Here is a 25219-nt window from a genome sequence, read left to right on the forward strand (position 1 = left end):
GAGTGAAAAAACAGCAGAGGAAATCATCTGGATTTGATATATGTGCGCTCACTGATGACAAATAGCAGCCACAAAGGAATTCAAATGAAAGACAGATACGAGCCAATGAGGAGAAGTGGAGAAAAACCTTGCATTAACTTTGTTCATTTCCCCATGATTGGCTGAGGTATAAAGGTCTAATTTATCACTTCGACCAATGACGTCATGTCACCCACCAGCAACTTTTCCACGCGCAGCCCAGAGAGTGGAGCAGCTCTTCTGCAGCAGAGCTGGAGAAGGAGCAAACTCCTTCGAAAACAGTTTGAGTGCCCCGTTATTCAATCAGACCGGAAGATGTCCCCATCGTCCTGCACTGTAAACGCTGATTAGAAGGCGATAATGATGTCAAGCCATCAGGCAGCGCGCCTCCACCTCCACCCCCCTCCCGCTCCGCCTTCACCTCCACAGGAACCTTGTTTCGACTCGAGGCTTTTATTAGTTTAGTAATTGCATCGTACATCAAAGTTGTGAGGGGCCTGTACTGCCTGGGACATGTCGATAAGGCGCTTGCATGTTGGATGACGGACAATATCATCGAGTCTCTTCTCTGACCGGCGGCCTGCTCACAACACCGACTCCCAGGATGCTTTAATTAACGAAATAACACACACACACACACACACACACACACACACACACACACACACACAAAAAGCAGCTCTCCGTCAATAGTCAGGAGTATCCTTTGGTTTTATTGGGTGTTTTCTAGATAAGGCGGCATCGCTAGTCCCGCTGAAGTATCGTTGAGCAAATCATGCCACATCTCAGCAGGGATGCCGCTGCAAGGTCTGCAAGGCTTTTAATCAACACATGGTGCTGCAGTCACAGTATAATTTCCTTGAATGATTTTGTAAATCAGAATTCTTTTAGAGTAATTGGTTAGGCTCCAAGATCTCTCTAAAGAAATGTTGCTCAAATTTGCACAGTTTTTTAGGTGGATATATACTCTCATATATGGGCCTAAATGCCCATATGAGAGTACAGGTACTCTCCATGGTACTGAATTTGGTTACTCCAGCTTGAGTCTGAATAGTCCAATATGACCACACAATCCTCACTTGTGTCAATAGCTTGACTTGGGGCTGTGGGGGCCAGGGTGATGAGATGTGTTTAAGAGCCGTATCTTATTGCAGGAGCCATTGTCTTTTCATCTTCAGCTTTTTTCGTTCTCCCACATTTAACAGTGCTATTTTCATTCGATTCTGCACCCTTTTTCTTCAAACAGGGCTTTTCTCTCTGTGGCTTACATAAAACTGACATATTTATCTTAGGGTCAACAGGACTTGTTTCCAAAATGCATCAGGATAGTTAAGATGTTTATTTGCAGACGTCTGATCATAAATTTCACGGTCAGGACGCTGGAAAAGGTTTCCTCCGATGACCTGGGTGATTTGTTTTTTTTTCCAATGTCTTTTCAGTGGGTTGATGCTTCAATCCAGACTTTACTAACTCTTCTGGAAGGTCCTGAAGGACAGAGATTTTATTCGCCCTTTCCAGTAATCCCCCAAGCGGTTCTCTCAGAACAATTTCTAAAACTAAACCTCCACTGTTTATGGTAACTTCTGTTTGTTACTGAGGAAACAACTACCTGAGAGTGCTTTGCAATCTTTTTATAGCCCTCTGCTGCTTTGTGGTCATCAATTGTTTTAATCTTCAGAGTCCTAAGAATGTGCTCGGAGGGGATGGTGATTACTGGGACAAGGTCTGAGGAGTCCGGGTGTTTATGGAATCTGCAGTCTCACATTGCTCTTGCTGAACTATTTTCTCACCGTAATTCCTCAAGACTATCAAATCTTCCCTATCCTGCCCAAGATGCTGTTTGTATATCCAGTTATATAGCCCAGGTGCTATTTTTCTCAATTCTTTAATCATTGGACAGTTCCTTCAGGTTTTTGTTTTCCCTGTTGCAACTTTCTTAAATGCATTGCTAGTATCAAACCAAAATATTAAACACTTAAAAAAAAAAACATACATTTAATATTAGATATCATGTGTTTATGTAACTTTCATATTTTTTTTCTTTATTAATAGATTTGAAATGATTTCTGAATATTTGTGTTTTCTTTCTGAGTTCAAACCTTTTTGGAAACAAGCCTTTTTTTTTCTCGGTTGCTCTAGTTGTTTACCCTGACAAAAATGTGCAGATGTGAGTTTACTTGCTGTTATGATTTCATTCACAGTTCTTTTCGGATGTCTTGTCACGGCCACTTTTTGCAAAAACAGTTTAAAGTTAGTGAAAAAATGAAGAAACCATCTGATGTAAGTATGCAGAGTTAACCTCAGAACCAGCTTTGTTGACATGAAGTTAATTTTTGTTATCAGAGAATTGTGAGACCTCAGAAAATAGGAATAGAAAATGGGCTTCACCATTTACAGGACTTGTGATTCCGAAATAGATCATTTTGTATTGTTACTTAAAGCAAAGCTTTGTGCTCAGAACCAGACGGTCTTGAATCCTCAACACAAACTCTTGTAATCTGTGTCTTGACTTGATTGAATGTAAACCTCTTAGAAGGTGAAACATCGGACACCTCTTGCCACGGTCTTCAGATAATTCCATAGGCTTAGCCTCACCTCATTTTTTAAGCAGCTGTGGATTACTCAATTCCCACCACTTCCAATGGAAAACCCACTGGTTACATGACTGAATGACCTTAGCATACTGAAACACTACTTAACGTCTTGGTGCACTGTATAACTGGTCCAGATGGACAGATTTCTCATCATAGTGAGGAATTCCCCAAAGCTCTAAAGTCTAAATATATTTCTATAAATGACACATTTAAACATCCCAATCACTTGTTACAGGGGATTTTTAGATATCTTATTGTTTGTTCGAATCTAGCAAGTAGTTATGTTTGATGATGAGGTTGGAAAAGTGTTATTTATCGTACATCATAGTGACCATTGGAGCACATTGTGCAAATAAAACCTTGACTGGTCACTTCACCATTTCAAAAATACCAGCATGTTTAATGGGATTTCACATTCATGGGACCAGCATCCTGAACATCATAAAGCTTCCTCTTTAAGACACTGAAGAGAAAAACTGTGCATAGCAGACTAATTTGCCTCGTATCACTTTGTCATTAAACACTGTCAAAGACTGAACGATTGACTATTATGTACAGTAATGTAAAAAACTAAAAGAAAGTACAGAAATATGACATTTTAAGATCTTACACATCAACATATAATGAAAAAAATCTTCTGATCGTAACCAGATCTTAATACTTGGTAAATACAACCTCAGATGAACAAGTGACATATTATTTTGTGTCACTATTTTTTGAAAAAATGAAAGTAAAAGTGTATATGCTGTCAAACTGGGTGTTATGTCTATTTGGGGAAATTTAATCATTAATTGTGAGCCAGTGTTGTAATTTCCACAAAGCCTGCATTGCTAATTTTTTTTATTACTTTGATGCTGTAAGTCGGAGGGGATGGTGATTACTGGGACAAGGTCTGAGGAGTCCGGGTGTTTATGGAATCTGCAGTCTCACATTGCTCTTGCTGAACTATTTTCTCACCGTAATTCCTCAAGACTATCAAATCTTCCCTATCCTGCCCAAGATGCTGTTTGTATATCCAGTTATATAGCCCAGGTGCTATTTTTCTCAATTCTTTAATCATTGGACAGTTCCTTCAGGTTTTTGTTTTCCCTGTTGCAACTTTCTTAAATGCATTGCTAGTATCAAACCAAAATATTAAACACTTAAAAAAAAAAAACATACATTTAATATTAGATATCATGTGTTTATGTAACTTTCATATTTTTTTTCTTTATTAATAGATTTGAAATGATTTCTGAATATTTGTGTTTTCTTTCTGAGTTCAAACCTTTTTGGAAACAAGCCTTTTTTTTTCTCGGTTGCTCTAGTTGTTTACCCTGACAAAAATGTGCAGATGTGAGTTTACTTGCTGTTATGATTTCATTCACAGTTCTTTTCGGATGTCTTGTCACGGCCACTTTTTGCAAAAACAGTTTAAAGTTAGTGAAAAAATGAAAAATCCATCTGATGTAAGTATGCAGAGTTAACCTCAGAACCAGCTTTGTTGACATGAAGTTAATTTTTGTTATCAGAGAATTGTGAGACCTCAGAAAATAGGAATAGAAAATGGGCTTCACCATTTACAGGACTTGTGATTCCGAAATAGATCATTTTGTATTGTTACTTAAAGCAAAGCTTTGTGCTCAGAACCAGACGGTCTTGAATCCTCAACACAAACTCTTGTAATCTGTGTCTTGACTTGATTGAATGTAAACCTCTTAGAAGGTGAAACATCGGACACCTCTTGCCACGGTCTTCAGATAATTCCATAGGCTTAGCCTCACCTCATTTTTTAAGCAGCTGTGGATTACTCAATTCCCACCACTTCCAATGGAAAACCCACTGGTTACATGACTGAATGACCTTAGCATACTGAAACACTACTTAACGTCTTGGTGCACTGTATAACTGGTCCAGATGGACAGATTTCTCATCATAGTGAGGAATTCCCCAAAGCTCTAAAGTCTAAATATATTTCTATAAATGACACATTTAAACATCCCAATCACTTGTTACAGGGGATTTTTAGATATCTTATTGTTTGTTCGAATCTAGCAAGTAGTTATGTTTGATGATGAGGTTGGAAAAGTGTTATTTATCGTACATCATAGTGACCATTGGAGCACATTGTGCAAATAAAACCTTGACTGGTCACTTCACCATTTCAAAAATACCAGCATGTTTAATGGGATTTCACATTCATGGGACCAGCATCCTGAACATCATAAAGCTTCCTCTTTAAGACACTGAAGAGAAAAACTGTGCATAGCAGACTAATTTGCCTCGTATCACTTTGTCATTAAACACTGTCAAAGACTGAACGATTGACTATTATGTACAGTAATGTAAAAAACTAAAAGAAAGTACAGAAATATGACATTTTAAGATCTTACACATCAACATATAATGAAAAAAATCTTCTGATCATAACCAGATCTTAAAACTTGATAAATACAACCTCAGATGAACAAGTGACACATTATTTTGTGTCACTATATTTTGAAAAAATGAAAGTAAAAGTGTATATGCTGTCAAACTGGGTGTTATGTCTATTTGGGGAAATTTAATCATTAATTGTGAGCCAGTGTTGTAATTTCCACAAAGCCTGCGTTGCTAATTTTTTTTTTACTTTGATGCTGTAAGTGCAATTCATTGCCAAAACTTATCGTCGTCTTACGCACATTCTAAATGTCCTCATGGTATTGCATATAAATAGCATGCCATTTCTGGCGTATTTTGAGTGTCTTTAATAGACATATTAAGCTTTACAAATCTCATTTTAGGGAATTGATACAAAATGGCAAAAGTAGTTAGAGTAAGAGACCAGAACAGGGTTTCTTCCTTTCTCAGTATGCATGTAATGACCCATTTATAGTATTCTGCTTCATGAGGCCGAGTAGCAACAAACAGTTCAGTCTCAGAATATATTGCTTCTTACTTAGAGAAGAAGAGTTCAAACTTAGTAGAGTTTCAGTGTTGTAGTATTATCGTATGTATTCAAGTGAATGGTCCGAATACCTCTGGAATAACTTGATCTTTTAACCAGAAATGCAACGCACATCAGCATTTTTAGGTGTAAGAAATTAGTGTAATTTACTGTCTAACAAGAACTCTGTATTAGTTGTTTGATTTTCAACATTAAGTCATACATGAAAAAAATCTAGTTTTATTCACACTCTTTATGATCACTATATCTAATACTCAGTACAGTTGTAAGACCTTTGTCTGTTGTTTGTGATTTTGAAATAAAGAAATTATGTCACTTATTTAAGTTGAATTGATAAAATTCCCCACTGTGGGACTAATAAAGGACTATCTTATCTTATCTTATCTTATCTCATCATTAAATTTCCCCATAGCCTGCTGTGTGTCTCAAGATCAATATTCAAAACAAGTTACTTAGTGATTATTGTGCTGAAATAAACTTTGTTTCAGTATTGTTTCAGTATTTCACGCTTAATTTTTTTACTTTACCTTTAGTTGTCTGATCTATATATTTTTTTTTTCATTTTTGTCGTTAAAGCATTTTTAAATGTCTCTCTCTAACACTGTTCAACACATGGTCAGCCAACAAACTGCCAACAAACTGACTTTGTATTGATGCTAATTAAACCTCCACTGACCCCTGTTTTGTGTTAAGAAGAGCAAGAAAGAGGGGAAGTGGATGTGGTGCAGCGATATGGAAAGTGACTAAAAGAACCAGTAGAGATAACAAGTCTTCATCAGTCTTCTGTAAATACAACTTTTGCTCCTCCTCACACCAGCAGAGTGTATTCCTGGAAGGGGAGTTTGTTTGGTTGCTCTGTAAGCTGATGCCGGCAAGGAGCAAAGCATTTTCATCCTGTTTAAGTCCCTTTACAATCAAGCAAAGCATTTGGAGGAATTACTCTTTGTTAAGTCCAGATCCAAAGGATTTGATCTGGGTGCCTAATCTCACCTGTCCCACTCAAGTAGTGAGATATTGAACATCCAGCAGCACTAGCTTAAGAAGTAGACAAGGTGAGTGACTATTTTTTTCCCAGCTTTGCATCTATGGAGCCTCCTGAGATATCCCCAAATGCTTCATTCTACGTGGGTCCAGAGAGGGAGCCCCCACTGTCCCGCACTGGCTTCATCATACTTTCCATCATCATGGCGATTTTCACCGTTCCGGCCATCATACTCAACGCTACAGTGATCATTGTGTCCCTCATGCACAAGCAGCTGAGGCAGCCGCTCAACTACGCTCTGGTGAACATGGCTGTGGCCGATCTGGGCACAGCCATGACTGGGGGAGTGCTGTCTGTGGTCAACAATGCCCAAGGGTACTACTCTCTGGGCAGAACAGGCTGTGTGATGGAGGGCTTTGCAGTGTCCTTGTGCGGTGAGTGAAAAGAAGACCACAGGAGGTGAAATAGTTTTGTAACTGCTAATTTTTAAGTCTGAGTTATTTTACAAAATGCACACAGTTGATGCAAAATGAGACACATTTGAAATGTATTTTTATTTTATTTTTTTAGGAAAGCTATCAATGCGTGCTTACATTATTTTACTAAATCAAAACAGCACGACCAGTTCAGTATTGTGTGTAGTTAATTTTCTTTCTTTCTTCCGTAAAGTAAAGCACTGACATATTTAACGAATTAGCAAGGTCTTAAATTCTTCCCTCACATGTCCTCATGAGAATGCTTTCCCTAAATCCCTGCAGGCATCACGTCACTGTGCACAGTTGCTCTGATCGCAGTGGAGCGGATGTTTGTGGTATGCAAGCCTCTGGGACAGATAACCTTCCAAAAGAAGCATGCGGTTGGAGGTATTGCCTTGTCCTGGCTGTGGTCTCTTGCCTGGAACTTACCCCCTCTCTTTGGATGGGGCAGATATGATCTGGAAGGTGTTGGGACATCTTGTGCACCAGACTGGCACAATAGGGACCCCTATAATGTGTCCTACATTGTGGCTTATTTTGCTGTGTGCTTTGCTCTTCCTTTTGCTGTGATCCTGGCTTCCTATGCGAAACTGATGTGGACATTACACAAGGTGAGATGTTGTCCACTATCAAAGGAAGTAATTGATTTAATCAATATACATTATTCAACTGATACATTTTACATTATGCACATTGGCCCATTGAGTTGCCTGTGGTATGAAATGCGCTATATAAATAAAGATTGATTGATTGATTGATTGATTATGGTCGTACAATTAAAAATAAACCAAAACATGTTAAGCTAATAAACTATAATACGTCGTTGCAGTTTAAAACAATGGTCACCAAATATCATAAGACAAGAGCGAGATTAGATTATCCAGTATTTCACAAATATAAGCATAACACAATTTGAAATTTCCAAATATGACAGAGTGGCAACACTATGTCTTTTCTTTTCTCCCTCATTAATCACTCCACAGCCACTCCGATTTATTTTACAATCCTTTCAGAACTGGTTGACTAATCTACTGAAAACTTTACAAGATAGTTCAATTTACAGACTTGTTTGCAGAAAAGGAGGGGATAAAATGTACAATTAAAAAATATATATTATATTAATATGTTGTCATTATATTAAATTACATTAGACAAGTAGTAAAACCGACTACTACGAAAAGATTTCTCCAGATTCTCTCAATCTTTTCTGTTCCGTTACTCGACCGTAAAAGAAAACATCCCCAAATTCCTCAGAGTAATTACATTAGAGTCCCTCTGCGACACTCTTTTCGTACCCTATAATGTTACTGATCCATAAATTGATTAATTGACCCATCATTTTGAACTGTTCAACCAGATGTTTTAAGAACGTCCATGTCCTTGTTCTAACCTTTCTTTAAAAAACTTATTGCAGCCATGAAATGAAAAAAATAGCATGTTCTACCATTCTGGTTAATATGGTGAGTTTTGATGGTTTCCAAACTACTTTATGCAACATCTCAACTTTCTTGGAGATATCCTAACTTGACCAGCATTAGTATATTATTCTTTCTATTTTGCATCAGTTGTCACAATTTGATAGTTTCTCACAGATGTCATTTTTTTTGCAGAGCAAGCACTTTCCCTTTCTGATACTTTGAGCACATTTCACTGATGTTTTATTTGACTTTTACCTCAGGATTCTAAATAGAGGAGCTCTGGTGTAGTGATATGCCAAAGATCCTGAACAAAATATTGTATATTAGTTGTCTAATTTCCATTTATTCAAGGTGCAATGATGTGTGCACAAAGCCTCAGATACAAGAAAAGAGGGCAAAACACTCAACAGCAGTATTCAGTCTCTGTCAGACCATTGTACCTTTCATGGCCTTCCGTTTTACAGGTATCAAAGATGGCCTGTGTGGAAGGGGGTGCAGTAGCTAAAGGGGAGATGAAGGTGGCAACCATGGTGATTCTGATGGTCCTGACATTTCTGATCAGCTGGATGCCTTATGCCAGCCTGGCCATGCTTGTGGTCTCCATTCCTGATGTGAAGATCCATCCACTGGTGGGCACGGTGCCTGTTTACCTGGCCAAAAGCAGCACCGTGTACAATCCCATCATCTACATATACCTCAACAAACAGGTGCTGTAACATCACACTCTGGTAATGACGGAATCTGGAATTGTTAGGGGATTATGAATTACCTCTGAAAATAAGTAGAGGTATGCTTATTTTTGAGCATCGCAGCAGCGCCACCTTGTGATAATAAAACACACGGAACACACACACAGTAACAGTCGGAGCAGGAGTTAAAGAGCTCGATTTTTTTTAAATCTTAGCCACGACCACTTTATGAGAGGTGAGATACATAATGCATACTGCACAAAGTGGTTGTAAGGAGGTATGAATCATTTTGACATGCTCATTAATTTACAGTTATGTTTGTTCTATGAGTGAAATCAACATGATCACAACTGTGTTTCACCATATTAATTTTCTTACTTACGGCTCACAGAAGGGATACACTGCTTACATATTCACTCACATCTGCTTCCATGGGCTTTGTTGCATTTATTCAGTTTATTTATGTGCTAATTTGTCAATATCATTGTTAGTTGTTTTATTGATCATTTAGCATATGCAATAAAATCTTAAATGTTTTTGAGCACACTACCTACTTTTTTCCCCATATATGCAGAGAGTACATGTCAGAATATTGTTTTATTTGGCGTTTTAAAAAAGAGACTTTCTTGTATTTCTTGTCTTGTCTGAACTGTTTTTTTTTTTTGTTTTTTTTTCTAGTTCCGTAAATACGCCGTTCCCTTCCTGCTTTGTGGGAAAGAGCCACAGGACGAGGATGACGCATCAGAGACGGCAACCACCGTGGAGATCACAAACAAAGTGTCCCCGAGCTAAAATGTATAAATTGTCTGTTACTGCCCATTAAACAACTTTGAAATATAATGAAAATAAATCCGTTTCCAAATCCGTTTTGCCGCACGTTATGTAGATGTCCTCACATTTAAGCGTTTGGGGTGTGATGGTTCAGAAAAACATCTCAACAGCAGTGTGCTGCAGAGGCTGTGTGTTCGTATAGAACACAAATAAACACAAAGAGTAATTCAGCATAAGTTTATTCAATGATGATCGTTAGAAAACAAAATATCAGTATCGATTTAATTAAAGTCAAGGCCGAAATAAAATGAAAAATACAAAAAATGGATTGATACAAAATCTAGAGGGTTATATATATTAAAGCATTTGCTACTAAGAGAAATGATGTTTACTGAATAAAAACATTAATGAGCAAATATCAAGACTTTCAAGTAGAGAACATTACCATGGGTCTTCCCATACGTTTGTACATATTTTATAATATCTTCTATTTTAATACAGCTTTCTGAACATTAATAGTTGTAATAGTAATAATAATCATAACAAGATGAAGAAAACTAATAGAAACGTCTAAATTAATATTTGTTTCTCTGTAAACTGGTACTTAACCACTCCATTTTTTTTCCCCAACCTGCCTAACAGAGGAACAGTGCACCTTGAAAATATTTTTATACTCTTTCATTCCCAGCATTGAAAGGTGAGGTGTAAATGACAGATATAGATTCCACTAAACCATACACACAGTCACAAAAAGTACAAAATTGTCTCACCTTAATACACAAATCAGTTTAGAAAAAGGAGAAACAAAAGCACTATACATTTACTTGTGCAAAGACAAACAGCTATGTGCTAATATTTAAATACCATTGGTATAGACAGAACCAAATCAACGTTTTCTCTCTCTTTTTTTTTTCCAGGAATCCCTGACATGAGGTAAAAGTAAGTTCTTTTCATCTTTAGTATAACACAACTTTTAAAAGTGTTTACAAAATAATGCATATCTGCAGTTCATCAGTACTGTAATTGCTACGAATATTACAATGTGCCATTTATGTGCATTGGTCCTTTTATATGACAGGCATCAACAAAAGGACTTGAACACATTTTTTTTTAAACTCACAAACAATTCAAAGAGCCCTTTCAGTGTGCACACAAAGTGGAAAACCTACATTTTCATGACAGTATTCGGTTGAATTAGAGTGCGGGACGCACTCGCCTACAAATCAAACACTCATGAACAACGAATCACAACAACCTCAGATATCCTCTGGTCATTTCAACTCTCTGTCTAATGCCTGAAAAAAGAGTCCAGTGTCCTTTATGAGATGGATCAATGAATGATAACTGATTTAAAAAAAATAAATAAATAACAATATTTTGTTGTCTTCTTGGTTTCAGTTGCTCTATTTTTATGCATCTGGGGATATTTCCCCCCCCTCCACGCTATTAGAAGAAAAAACAAGAGTCCAGGTTTAACCCTACTACATCTCTTCCACAGACTCACTGTGCAAACAGATAAGGTGAGACAATGATATGTTGTCACCGTTGCCTAACGAGGTATAATGTATGCAAGAACCAGGCAGGCTGAGAGAGAAAGGGGAAGGGGGATTCGTATTGCTTTGCCTCTCTCGATAATCCAGACATCAGGACACCCTCTATCCTTCCACCATGAACACAAGATGGACAGTGTCTGTGTCTCCTGCCACCGCTCGCTTTGAGCCCTCACAAACTACATGAAGGCTAAGGTGTGACTACGAAGTACATAGATTTAACGAATGCCATAATCAACAAAGAGAAGGACATGGAAAATCCCCGCACAAACTTTGAGAAACCTCAGTTTATCCCTGTTACTACCAAACGATCGTTTTTAGTTCTTTCAGCAGCAAAAAGGCATTTCTGTAGGGGCTGACGAAACTTAGGTTTGACTCAGAAGCAGACGAAAAAGAAAGCAGCAGTGGTAATGCATGATGTATTTTGAATGCCTGTGCACACCCTGCACAACATATGCAAACTAATGTGTGTTCATCAGATCTGGTTAAAGTTTCAGCACTGAATGCTTGAGGTCTGCTAAAGATGCTCCTTTAAAGGGGTTTCAACCTAATCTAACTGGCGTTTGTGTCTTGAACTAACACATTTACCCCTGCTCTAAGAAATCAAAGTCATTTGCATATCTTGTGCGGATATGTCACAAAAGCAGAATCTCTAAAAATGTTGTTTTCATAGGCAAAATAAAGAGTGCATATCAGCAAAACATAAAAGGCAAATAAATATCAGAGTAGTGTACCTCCCCAAATAATGCAAGTCTGCTTTTATAGCATAAGAGGAGTCACAAGGGTTCATATTGCTGATCTTTTAAATGATACATAATTACAAAATATAGAATATCTCTTTACAAAGTTTCTCTTGTTAATATAATACAATTTACAGCATATCAACTAGGAAATATTAATCAGGCTATTCTAAAATGTTAAAATAACCTGCCTGCAAGCGCATTTGTCACAAATGCTTTTGTTGCTTCAAAAGTACACATCTCAAGTTGAATGATGCTATAAGTAGGACAGTTAGTTCCTGCATAATCTGGTATGACTCTATTGGTGCTCCTCTCACTCACCTTTAGCAATCTTTAAACGGCCTTCTCTAACAACAAAGGGATCAAGGTTTTTCTAACAACTACGGGACAAGATATGCTTCTCTATGCTTGCATTGAAAACTTGCATGATATGCCAAACCTTAATAAAGTGACTGAGGTAATGACATCATACATCTGATTGTCATCACCCTAAGAGACCCGCCCTAAAGAGTATCTCCCACCTCTGCCAGCTGGTCCATCTCTTTCACTGGCATCAATGTCCTCACCTCTGACTGGCTGAAGCCTGCACCTGTGTGTCACCGCAACGTCAACAAAAACGTTTAGAGGAGGGTCAAGTCAGTCCCTCTGTGCTCAGCAGGTATGGTAGCTGGCTCTGTGCTGTGACCCCCTTTTCTGGCAGGTGGAGAACAATTAAAAGAATGGGACTACTGTGGTGTGTCTCTCTTCTGTATGCCTTTCCCTTCAGTGTAAAAGGCACTTCTTTTGGTCAGAGCTAACGGATGCATTTCTTTTTTAAATGTTCTCAGTTGCAAGTCTATCAAGGTTCTGATCTGCAGATTTCTTCAGCCACTGCTATAAAGTCGTGATGCAGATCATCTCATCTGCCAGGTCCTCCTCGTAAGGTGCTCTGGGTTCTGTCTCTGGTTCCTCATCACTGTAGCTGGTTCCAGTGTCCTGCAGTTCATAGTCCCTTGGAGTTAGAAGGGGAAACACATTGACCCCATTAATACCCGGGGCTATCCCTCCGTTCAGCAGGTGGCTGGCTGCACTCTCCATCTCGTCTATTGTCATCTCACATGCATCTGCTATCTCGTGCTTTGTCGCAGCGACAAACTTAGGATCCTTGGCATATCTCCCGAGTCCCTCAGAAATTAAAACCTGCAGGACAGAATATGAGGGAAAACATGTCACTGCGCAGTTTCAGAGCTGTGTTTAGCTTATCTTTTTTGCGTAAATTGAAAAAAATAACCCAACGAGATAAAGCTGTCAGCTCTCGAAAAACTACTATCAAATAGCCTGAAACTCACCGCCTCTACAAGGCTGGTCGCGCTGCCTCTCTTCTGGTGGTACTGGTGGTGGTACTCAGGTGGCACCTGCAGGTGGACAGGTGAGTAGGTTCTCTGGGAGTACTCAGGATCGTCCGTGTACCAGGAGCTCTTGCGCACCGACACTTGGCTGCCAACAATACTCTCTCTGTGGGGGCGGTCCACGCGGATGAGAGGGGTGTAGTATGGTGACTGGTCCTTGCTGGCTGGGGTGGCAGGAGGTGTGGCCCAGGAGCGGGTGGAGCGGGTTGGGGAGAGGCGATGGGCTCTGCTGGAGTCCAGGCCTGCTACAGCCATAACCTGAGAGGTCAGAAGAAAGCCAGGGATACAAAATGCATACATTAGATTTCTTCTTCACATTTTGCAGTCTATTACTGCTCCACTCTAGTTATGCCATTTTATATCAGTATGTCAAGTTTATGTCAAACATTTCTGCTCAGGGCAAAATGTGACCTCATGTTTAAAATCATTCGCTGGAGTAGACCTGATTTACCTGATGCTGCATGAGGTGCAGCGGTAGAGCGGTACGCTGATGTGGAAGCTCATCCTGGCTACTTTGTCTGCGCAGACACTCGAAGTTGAAGGACGGCCTTCTGTGACCTGAACAAGCCGAGAGTGGATCAGTGATAGAAGTCATGCAAGAAACATTGTCAGCAAGCTACGAAGACCTTGGCAAAAATCGTACAGTGAATTTTGTTGGTGTTTGTGCATCAAGGAGTAAACATTGTAAACGCAGGGCTGTGAGATAGTAGTTGTTCAAAAGTCTCAGTTTTCATGGTCTAATGTGTTCTCACTCCATTTCCATCAAGTTTATTCATTCACACTTTGTCTATTTTTTCATTTGAAGTGTGCCCTGCGCTCTTTTAATTATGTCATCTAATCACACCGTCCTGTGCGTTCCTGGCTGGAGAACTGGCGCCATCTACTGTGCATCTTGATAAACTCATTTTCAAGAGCTGCATTACTGTAGATGGAGATGTTCTTAAGCTTTAAGGTGCCGATTTTTGGAAACTTTTAGTCACAATTTACAATTGATTTCGATAAAGCCCTGGTTTGGTTTTAAATTTGCAGCCAGAACTAAACCTTTTTTCAAATGATTTAAAATTGACTGATTCTGTGTTCTCAACCCAACACAGCCATAAAGTTACATGCAGTTAAGACTTAAACACTTAAAAAGTTTTGTACTTGTAGACACGTATGGAGATAAGGAATAAGATGATGTAAGGACCTTGAGGTGTGGCAGGAAGCAGCCTTCTCTTTGGTGATCTCCGTGAGTCGCGGTAGAGAGGCTGCTCGTCATCATCATAGTAACTGTCAGGGTGATGGTAGCCTTTGGGAGTCTCATACTCTGTGTCACTGGTCTGATACCTGTGAATAGGATAAAAATAATAATTATTATATTAACTTTATTTGTATAGAATATTTCAAAACACAAAGTGCTTCACAGTTTGAATATAAACCATACATTCAAAATGAGAATACATGTCCAATGCATGTCCCCTTGCGATCAGCGTACAACACCATAAAGATGAAATAATACCTGTCCCCTGACAGCATACTGTCATCCTCGTAAAACTCCTCCCCGCTGAAATATTCCCCAGAGAAGCGGTCTTCATCAAACTCCTCCTCCCTGCGGATGGTGGGGTGGCGGCCATCCCCTCTGTGGGACCTGAGGGACAGTCAGAAAACAAGGGCGTTATGGTGTGGAGAGTGCTGCTGTTCAGGGGGATTCCAGGAGAGGGGCCATGCACTGCCATGCAGACACAAGCCTCCAGGGGGCAGCAATGCAAGGGACTATTCTTAGAAATATTTACCACAGCCAGACCAAGACAACAGGCAGATATCGTGGGCTAAAGATAGTACGTCTGTAATTTAACAATTGCATCCACCATTAGACGGATTGAACAAAAACGATCTCTTCAGTGTAGTGTTGGGGTTGTTAGAGATTAAAAAAACAAAAAAAACAGTAGTCACGTGTAGTAAGGTTCTCGAAAACATTCTCGTAAAATTCCTTGAATTCAAGCATCTGGTTCTTCTTGAAAGCAAGCGCATCACTTTTGACGCATGCGTAAAGCAGGGCAGCTCTCACCAGGACAGGTTACTCCATGCCAACCTAACGCACTCTCCCATTTCATGTCAAGGATTTTCTTAAAAATATTAATGTGAAGATTTCTATGAAGACTGTGGGACCTCGCAAAGTCCACCTGCTCTGTTGCTAATCCCTTTTTTGTCTTGAGTTTTTGAACTTTAACTTCTGAATGCTGTTCAGATTTCTTTCAACTCTTCACCAATCGCTTATTTTTCCAACAGTTTTGGTTGAATTTTGTTCCGAAGACTTTCCAGTTGTCGCTTAATGTTTTACAGTGAATAAAAAAAATTTAGTTTTAAGGAAAAATATACATTTTGAAGAATATAAATAATATTTCTCAGTCATTTATACAATGAGTTAGACCATTTTGGAATAAAAACTCCAAAAAGTAGAATTTTCAATTTTTATTGCTGGACAGAATAACGTGTCGGTATCATAGAACTGATGCGTAGAATCAGGGTTTGTGGATGTTCAGTACAAATTTTTGCCAAATCAAATATAAAATGAGTGATTGGTGAGGCTTCGAGTGAACCAAAAGAATTAAGCGAAACGCATAACTAAAGAAGTTAAAGAAGTAGAGTTTTAAGATTTTGTAAGGTGACATGAACTTCACATGAATCTTTTCAAGAAAATCCGTCAGAAACTGGGAGGGTTAGATGTTTTGGCATGAAATGACTTATATGCTGGCAGCTTAGTATAATTCAAAGCACTGAGACAACTGTGTACTAACAGAGACGGATGATAACCAGACAAATAACTGGCCGACACGGAGCACATAATGTGGACTTAGCAAGGATGCAACCATTCAAAGGTCAAAAACCATGTCAAAATAAAAAAGAACAAACAAAAGTAACCCTTCTGTTGCCGTTGATGCATATTGCTGAAACCAAACCTAGAGAAACAACATACCTAACATAGGTCTCATAGTAGCGCCTTCTGTCCAAGAAAGCAGTGGGATGGTTGAGAGAAAGCATTTTAATTAAGGAGAAAGGGAGAAGGAGAGGACACAGAGAACAGAGTGGATAAAGGGTGACATATATATATATCATACAGTATATGAAACATATACAGCATTCTCATATATATGTATAAGGAGAACAGAGAGTGATGGAATGTGACAGCTCCAGTGTTGGATGACTGCTTCAGTTTCATTCCTTAAGATAAGAATCATTCCTCTCGCGTAAAGAGGCAGCAACGAAATTGTCCACCAAACTTATTGTCACTCAGGAGAAATGGATCCAGCACTGGAGCAGCTGACTGAACAGAGCATGGGAAATCAGAAAATGAACCAACTGTTGGTCACTTAGGAAATTAACTGTCAGAATGAACGACTTGTGGTTCATCATAGAATGGAGGGTTAACAGTCAAGGTTTGTGGAAGGGCTGATAAGAATCTGCCCGTGGGAGAGATCCTTTCTGGAGAAAACAATGTCCTCAGGTCGTCTTGTTGCAGCGAGAACTTAGTTCAGAGAAACATTTCCTTTTCAATCTCCTCAGAGATATGCCATCATCTAACTGAAGTCATATGCATGAAATGAGCAAGAAAGTGTCTCAGCTGAAAGGTGGAACATGAAATTACTACAATACAGAGAGAAAGCCACTGGACTCCACGTCAAACAACACTTCCATGGAGTGTACCTGATTTAAGATTCGAAGCACAGCTTTGTGCAACCATTCAAACGCAAATTTAGTGGCAAATTGCACTCAATAAACCCTGAACCATGTCATTACAGGTCGGCAGGAACACTGAGGTACCAAAACAACTACTGGTCGGGTAATAGATCAGTAAAAAAAAAACTGCTGTAATTCCTCCATCGCGTCGACTTAATAAACCCTGAGCTTCACCGTCAGTACATTCACCTGTGTCTAGTTTAAGTTTTCAGAGGTTAATGTTAAGAACCGTTTCCGATATTAGCAAACCTTAATGAATGTGTCCAAGTTTATTTCTTTACTCTGTTGCGCTAACATGACAATAACAACCGGAACTCGCAAAAATATCAAAGAAAATGCCAAGAAGAACTTGGATTCATGAGTTGGGATTTAAAAACATTAAACAAAGTACTGGTAGAGCATATTTAGCTCACTTAAGTCTTAAGTTAAGCGAACTATATAATTACTAGTCAGAATGAGCTGTTAATAGCAAAGCAAAAACTAGGAAGAAAAGCGTGTCGACTTTGCACTTCCGAGGTACACTGAAAAGGCATTATTTGAAGTTGGATATGAAAATTGGGACGGTACATAATCCAGCTCTCAGTTTGTAATGTAGAAGTACTCTAACCCTAACCCTGAATGAGATATTCTTAGACCTAGGTGGCCCCAAACCAAGTTTTTTCAGACTTTTTTAATTTGGCAGTCAATTCAAGCATTCAAATACATCCTCCCAAGTCGAGAAAAAGGGATTTTTACGTAACACGTTCCCTTTGAGCTCAGATTTGAATCCCTCTAACATTTAAGTGAACTGTAACCTAAATGAGTAATTGATACCCTATAAAGCTGACATCTGCCTATTCCACAACGAATGAATGTCTTTACTGTTTGGCTGTTGAGAAATGACCGGCACACAATGCTGACTTAAGAAAGAAGAGTTTTTCTTTTCTGCTACAGTATAAAAAGTTCGAATCTATATTAAGAACATCTTGATGGGATTTTACATGTTTAGCTCATGTATGTAATTTTAACATGTGATAGGAGTGAGATGCCATCAAACAAACTCCCCTCAGAGACAGGGGGCACGACAGTGGGTGTTCAAGAGGATCAGTCTGGACCGATGAGGTATTTTAGTTCAGCGTGATTAGTGTGGATACCTTTGACCCTGCGGCGTCCGCGGCTTGTCGTAGTCATAATAGGAGCTGCGTAGTCCTGGGTAGCCGTTGGGAGGTGCGTGTTCGTAGTAGCGATGGTGTCCTCCATTGGGAAGACTGGACACGTTGGCGTTGTTGAGGTTGATGTTGGTGGATTTGGGAGACTTGCCATAGGAGTTGTGGTGGCGGTGGTGATGGTGGTGGTGGTGATGATGGTGGTTGGGATGGGACATTGCGTTAGCTCGAGACAGGCGCCCCACTGGCTGCTCCATGTGAGCGTAATGGGGTGGAGGCTGCACCTGCAGAGGGCGCTGGGTGGCATTGGTCTGATGCCCATTGGATCGCCGATGACCGCCGTTCATGAGGTGGTTACCAAAAAGTCCACCGTTACGCTGCGAAGGAATGCTCAAAGTAAAACCACCAGAGCTTCGAACAGCAGAGCACAAATGCTATTGATGTTAAGTCTGAGAACAGGTATCGTTTCAGAAACCATATGAGCAAAAGTAAGTTTAGAAGCTGGTTCATGGTATGACATATGTGAGCATAATGACAGCACTTTTTAGTTTGTCGGAATTGAAATGGAGGAAAAACACAAACTAAATCTAAGTAAAACCCCATAAAAACAGGCTCTGAAATTTAGAATTCAAACTTCCATTTGTGGATTTAGCTGTGTTGTGTTTCTGTGTATATTCCCCTCTTTTTTTGTGAGGTACATTACCAAGAAAAAAACATGATTCATCAGCACAAATCTAAACTTTGCATCAAACATTTCCCCTCGTGTAAATTCAAATCAGTTACCCTATAAATTTCTTCGTCTTCCTCTGGAATAAAGTCTACTAGTTCGTCATCCTGCAGATCACATGATATCGCTCGGCGAATTTCGGGCCCGATATCATGCAGCGTGCGAAGGCCAGCCTGTAACCATGACAACAAGAGGGCTAAGCACTACGGCTGGGACCTCCATCTTACAAATCTGACACCATACAATCACAAGCAGCACACATTCTGAACATACACGCACGCGCCTGTGCTATGCACCACCTGACATTCACAGTACTGACAGACTGACAGAGATGAGAACAGAGACAGACAGATGTGCTCTCCTGAATCGTGTGAATATTATTAAGCTGAAATATCTTTAGCTGCATCTAGCTTTCTGCCACACTGACTGTGTTGTTATTGCTTGAAACATTTATTTTCCTCCAGTCCTTTCCTTTGAAGGTATGTACAACCAAATTAGCATAACATTTACAAAGACTTGATCATAAAGAAACTAGATGATGTTTACTGTCTGATATTTACGATATATGGGGACAAAGGTCATATATCATTCTTTGTAAGGTAACAGAAATGGCCACAAGCTTTGTGAATTTCATGAATTGTGAGTTGCAACGAGACATGAAATGGGACATGCTTGACATGTATTATATTCAAAGACACGGTGACACAATTACCAAAAGCACACATAGGAAACATATAAATCACAGAAACAGATTCATACTGTACACCAAGCTCATGAACGCCCTGCTGGATCATAAACCAAAACATTAGCACAATTGATGATATCTGAATGAGATGCACAAAGACATTACAGACTTAACAATATCAAAACATCCATTCTCACGAAGTTTTCGGCGGTCCCTTTTTCACACACCACACTCTCACAGACGCACCCGAGAGCTTACCTGTAAGGCAATGGCTGTGTTGTTCTGGGTAGGGTGTGCACCCACCAGGCCTTCCTCTTTACGTTTCTTGAATTTCCTAAAGTAGTCCTGTATCAGGAAAGTGGCATAGAACTTCCCCACGGTTACCTCATCATCTGAGTGAACAGACCACACAAACGCTTCCTGTGTCAGCAGGTCACGACACACAGCACCCTGGGAGTTAGAAGGGTAGGCTCTACTCCTCCCGCGTCCATTTCCCTTAAAAAAATGTGGCTCCATCGGCTTAGGATGGTAGACAAGTGAGGCCGTTTCAAAAAATCTAATAATTTATCTCCAAATCATATACATCCATCTTGATGGCGTATATACTGTACCTCAGTGCGCGCCACCTACAGTAGGATCCTTTGCTGTACTTCAAGAGGGACAGAAAGTGTCTTTACTTTGTGCGTGTTTGTGCTTCTGAACGTGAAGAGCTTTAATCATTAAAAAGTGTATGTATCATTTTAAATGTGATTAATTTAATTAGAGCAATTAACGTTCAAACACCATTTCAAGCTGTGAGTGATCAATGATGCAATTACAAAAAATCCATCAAAAAAAGGATGAAGAGGACTGAACTGAAGAAAAATTAATTTGAATGCATGCCTTAAAAATATGTTTCAAAATCTGTTAAATTAGCTCTCGTAAATAAAGAAACTATATCTATATCACACAGATTTTTATCTCTGTGACGCTACATCACATGTTTTGGCCGATAAGGGGATGTTTGAACCCAATTCTTTCTTAAATGCCCAACAATAACATCAAATGTTCTGCTTTAGCACATGCAAACATGCACGTCTGCAGTAAGCATCATACATGTTGGTATACTTCTATAAGTTCATATGTTTGCACTCATGTAAGCCTGATGTACGTCGAATATGAAATACTGCACTTGAAGCTGTGGATGGGTGGGATTTTGCATGTACGTTTTTAACCCGTTTTTTGTAAATCTCAATCGTGTGTGCGAAGGTGCGTGAGAATCATTCTGAAGCAGGGGTCTGAATCACTTTGAACAAGGACGCTGGGGACAGAGATTGGACAAAGAGGCAACACTAGTTCCATGCCACCACCCTAAAACAGAACTGCTTCAGAATATTCTGAAGTGCTTCACAGTTTTGGACACAGAGATAGAAGTGTGAGGAGAATAAGCTGTAAAAGCTCAGGCGGTGAGAAAGGACAAGAGATTGAGTCAGAGAGAGAGAGAGTGACAGCAGAGAGAGGGAACAGAGATATTAGTGAGAAAGACAAAGCATGCACTTGCAATATGGTCTACAAGGCCATGCAAGCCCAAAGCCCAGCAGATAGTCAGTGGTCTCCATCAGCATCCAGGACAGGAGAAGTGTGGATCAAATACACACAGAAAAAAGACACACCGCTGAGGGTACAACCAGGAGAACATGAGCAGAGCATAAACAGCACAATACAGCTTTACTTGTCAGTCTAAGTGTGTGACTGAGGTTTTATTCAGATTACTGTTACGAAGGAGCAGTTTGGAGTAATTATACGTGAACAGCTTGACAGCATATGTTGTATGTGTGTGTGTACGTGTATGTGCCTCTCTGTGGGCTACTTTAGCTTGCTTTGTGTGTTATTCTATGACAGAAGGATTTGCGCGGGATTTCATCGACAAGGAGGGGCCGGCTCTACTAACCACCAGCAGGAGGCACCACTTGATCCAGCAACTTCATGCTGGTCCTCTTCCAGATTTTCTTGATGACGGCCCGCAGCTCCTCATTGGACTGCTCTAGATTACCTGCACCACATGGGAACAAACATCCCTGAGAAACCCAGTGTTCTGTCCACAGCCATGTTAAAGTCATGCCATCAGAGCCTTTAGCAAACAGAGAAAAAATTGACCCTGTGCAAGGAATCAATTTCTACATTGTTCAGGAGTGGAACAAAGTGCTGCAATTCCCATTCAGCTAATACCTTCTGTTTTTATTTTCAGGGCTGTGCGAACCAGAGCAAACAAAGTGGCATTAAACATGACGGTGCCATCACTGTTCAGAGGCATGTTCATGGCAACCAGCCTCTGAAAGAAAAAGAAAAAATTCAGATCTTTAACATGGTAGGGTAGTAATCATTATCAGCATTTCTGCCAGAAATTTGTGATCAGAATTGTATTAGAAGGGGTGTGATGAGACCTTGCAAGCTACTCTGTGAGGACACAGTTTGCCAAATCCGAGAGGAGGCTGGATACGACGAAGAAGGGTCACAACATCCAGGTGTTTAATTCTGCCTCTACACGAGAAAAAAGGCAGCCTCTTTAGGAAACTCTCTGACCGTGAGTCAAACGGCTGCACATAAACACAAATTTTAAGTAACAAAGCACATACTTTGCCTCAGGATCGTACTCTGACCAAATTCTCTTGAATTCATCAAGGTGGTGAGGACCAAGAATCGACCAATCACGCGTCAGATAGTCAAAGTTGTCCATAATGACAGCCACAAACAAATTGATGATCTGGATACATAAAAGAAAATGACTTTTTGTGTATTTGTGTCAGTGCTTTTATGTGTTTGTATTATACTGAAACAAACTGTACTGCATCAGTCTTTTACCATGAGTTGCATGAAAACAATAGAGACATGTCGATATAGCCAGCACTATTTTTATATTATAATACTGCCATGCTTTCCGTTTGTTGCACAAGCAGATGATTGTACAAACCCAATTCCAGACAAGCTGGGAAGTTTTATGTAATGTTACAAAAACTTAAATCCCTACCCTTTATTAAACAGACATTAAAAGACTAAAGGAACTGACTTTCAGTGTCTTCACTGGCAAACTTCATCGTATTTACAAAATAAACTTTTGATGTCAATAACCCACGTGTCAATAAGTTGGTGGAGAGGCGAGTAAAGTTGCATGTGATTATTATGGCATAAAGAGAGGAAAGTTGCAAACGATACCGCAACATTAAGCAAAATTACATACGAGAAGAACACAGCAGCATTTTTTTTTGTTTACATACCAAGAATGCGCAAAGCATGTAGAAGGTAATGAAGTAAATGATTGCAAATCCACTGCCACACGTCATCTCCTCCCCAGGGTTGTAGTCTGACTCTGGGTCACACAGTTTCCCTGACATGCAGGCCAACATGATCTCTTGCCATGCCTCACCAGTGGCACACCTGGAGAACACACAGGCATGACAGATGCAAATTAAACTGAGCACAAAGTTTACAACAGATTTAGTATTTTTGATTGACTTTTAAAACTAGAGTGTTATGGACCTAAAGAGAAGGAGCACAGCCTGGGGGAAGGTCTGGAAGTTGTTGTTTCTGTTAATGTGCGTGCCGTCCACCATGGCGACCTTTCCAAACATCTGAAGCACATATTTTGCCCATCTGAATACAATCTCAACAACAGGTTAAGTCGAAGTGGAAAACAATTTCTGCCACATTTATTTACCAACCTGCATGCCAATGACAGCGTAGATGAAGAACAGCATTGCTATCAGAAGAGCAACATATGGCAGAGCCTTCAGGCAAAAACAGGAAAGAGGTAAAACAAGATTAATATGACTGACTTTTTCTTTCTCCCATTGATAATTTCATGAAACCAAAACTCACCTGGAAGGACTTAATGAAAGTCCACAGCAGGGTGCGTATGCCCTCCCCTCTGCTGAGAAGTTTGACCAGCCGCATGACTCGAAACAGACGGAAGAAGGTGATTGAGATGCGGGCGCTGTCCTCCGTGTTCTGTGGAGAACCAATCCTGAGTCAGATGGGTCAGATGAGCAACAGTGTATGTAGTGAACACAGAGTACCCGACTGTACTTTACAGAATGAAGGGAGACCTCAGTACCAGATACATATGGGCTGAGAAAGCAGCACTGCATCTTCACATCATGATGAACATACGTGAACAAAGCTGGTTTTCAAATTTGTGCTGATTGGATTTCTGGTTGCTGGCAGCATCTATTAAATGCACTTATTCTCTACGGCATATTTAATACCATAATTTACATTTTAGGCAGCTTTTAAAACATAATGCAGATTCCGTGCAGTGTAGCTGCAGCTGATATGTTTCTGTTAGTCTGCGTAGAAAGCACTGTCAGGTTCTCTGCCACTGTGCAGACCTACAGGGGAGGAAGCAAGGAGGCAAGCATGCTGGAGAAAAACCTTGCCATACTTGACAGGATACATCTGCACAAGCATGGCCCCCTCAGTCCAGAGTCACTGCATGCGGAGTCACAGTGGGACCAACCCAAACAGGTCAGCCAGGAGGTTCACAGGTCAGAGCTGGGCGACCTGATCCCGGGGGTCATCCATGGGTCACTACCCCACGCCAAAACCGTGGCAGAGACCATGTTGCAGTGTCAACAGTACAAACGTGAAGAGCGGCTCAGAGCCACTCCCACCTAACTGGATACAAGCGTCACGTTTGAGTGACACACGCTTCTTCGAAATAACATCAAGCAAATGTTTTGAGAAGATAAGCGAATGATCTTACAAAATGGGGGTGACGAAAAAGAGAAGTATAGAAAACGAAAACCTTAAGATGGCAAGATAAACGAAACCCAGAAAAGCAATAGATCATCAAAGATGAAGAATACAACGGAATAACAAACAAAGAGATGCAAATTCAAACATGGCATGGCCCTGACAGAGGGGGCAGGGGGCGGAGCATCTTACCCCCAACTCATCCACCTGAGGAGCCTCCGTTGGCTTTAAAATCAAAGACCTGTATTAATGATTTGTCAAGAGCTCGCAGATCTCACACACATTGGGCCAAACACATTACATTTGAAGTTTTAGTCACAAAACGCCAGTGCACGTCAGTCAAGACGTAGACAGAACAAAGTCACTACTCTTCTCACTGACAGGACAAAAATGTCTTATAGTTTCACTATGACAAAGACAGACACTTATTTACCACTGTCTATGCACACTTAGTATAATGACAGAAATGGTCTTAACACTTTAAAACAACTGCCACGAAACAAGTTTAAAGCTTAACATTTCCATGTAGGACTTAACAGTAGCATGTCAGACTGATGCACATCAACATGTAAGACTGGCACACAACTTTATCACTCCCCCAGTGTGATGTTAGGTGCTGATGGAATCAAATGGAATTCACGGTGAGTCTTTGGTGGAATTTAAAC

General features: G+C 40.0%; 2 protein-coding genes across 12 annotated transcripts in view; one reads left to right on the forward strand and one right to left on the reverse strand.

The window, feature by feature from the left end:
* Positions 1-6623: 6623 nt before the first annotated feature.
* LOC142377831 (parapinopsin-like) lies at positions 6624-9895 on the forward strand. The gene is made up of 4 exons (XM_075462156.1): positions 6624-6954; positions 7279-7607; positions 8879-9121; positions 9782-9895. The coding sequence occupies exons 1-4, from the start codon at positions 6624-6626 to the stop codon at positions 9893-9895; spliced, it is 1017 nt and encodes a 338-aa protein (XP_075318271.1).
* A 235-nt stretch (positions 9896-10130) lies between these two features.
* cacna1da (calcium channel, voltage-dependent, L type, alpha 1D subunit, a) overlaps positions 10131-25219 on the reverse strand; it is a 62549-nt gene continuing 47460 nt past the window's right edge. For 5 of the 11 annotated variants that reach the window (XM_075461084.1, XM_075461083.1, XM_075461077.1 and 2 more), the window contains 18 exons: positions 24747-24779; positions 23682-23810; positions 23525-23590; positions 23343-23434; positions 23081-23240; positions 22442-22569; positions 22250-22346; positions 22035-22137; positions 21757-21858; positions 20085-20218; positions 19198-19314; positions 18403-18791; positions 16509-16535; positions 15051-15179; positions 14739-14878; positions 14004-14110; positions 13493-13810; positions 10131-13343 (listed from right to left, as the gene is read on the reverse strand). In XM_075461084.1, the coding sequence (XP_075317199.1) occupies positions 13038-13343; positions 13493-13810; positions 14004-14110; positions 14739-14878; positions 15051-15179; positions 16509-16535; positions 18403-18791; positions 19198-19314; positions 20085-20218; positions 21757-21858; positions 22035-22137; positions 22250-22346; positions 22442-22569; positions 23081-23240; positions 23343-23434; positions 23525-23590; positions 23682-23810; positions 24747-24779 (2577 nt within the window). In that variant the 3' untranslated portion in view covers positions 10131-13037. The remainder of the gene's footprint in view (positions 13344-13492; positions 13811-14003; positions 14111-14738; positions 14879-15050; positions 15180-16508; positions 16536-18402; positions 18792-19197; positions 19315-20084; positions 20219-21756; positions 21859-22034; positions 22138-22249; positions 22347-22441; positions 22570-23080; positions 23241-23342; positions 23435-23524; positions 23591-23681; positions 23811-24746; positions 24780-25219) is intronic. The other 6 variants (XM_075461082.1, XM_075461081.1, XM_075461086.1 and 3 more) reach the window with 3 other exon arrangements.

Source organism: Odontesthes bonariensis, chromosome 3, assembly GCF_027942865.1.
Source record: "Odontesthes bonariensis isolate fOdoBon6 chromosome 3, fOdoBon6.hap1, whole genome shotgun sequence".
Lineage (NCBI taxonomy): Eukaryota > Metazoa > Chordata > Actinopteri > Atheriniformes > Atherinopsidae > Odontesthes > Odontesthes bonariensis.

What these genes read in the sequence shown, in the direction of transcription:
- LOC142377831 (XM_075462156.1), top strand. Translation starts at nt 6,624, where the DNA reads ATGGAGCCTCCTGAGATATCCCCAAATGCTTCATTCTACGTGGGTCCA. An exon ending in CTTTGCAGTGTCCTTGTGCG is followed by an intron (nt 6,955 to 7,278) that starts GTGAGTGAAAAG and finishes AAATCCCTGCAG; the next exon opens with GCATCACGTCACTGTGCACA. An exon ending in TGATGTGGACATTACACAAG is followed by an intron (nt 7,608 to 8,878) that starts GTGAGATGTTGT and finishes TCCGTTTTACAG; the next exon opens with GTATCAAAGATGGCCTGTGT.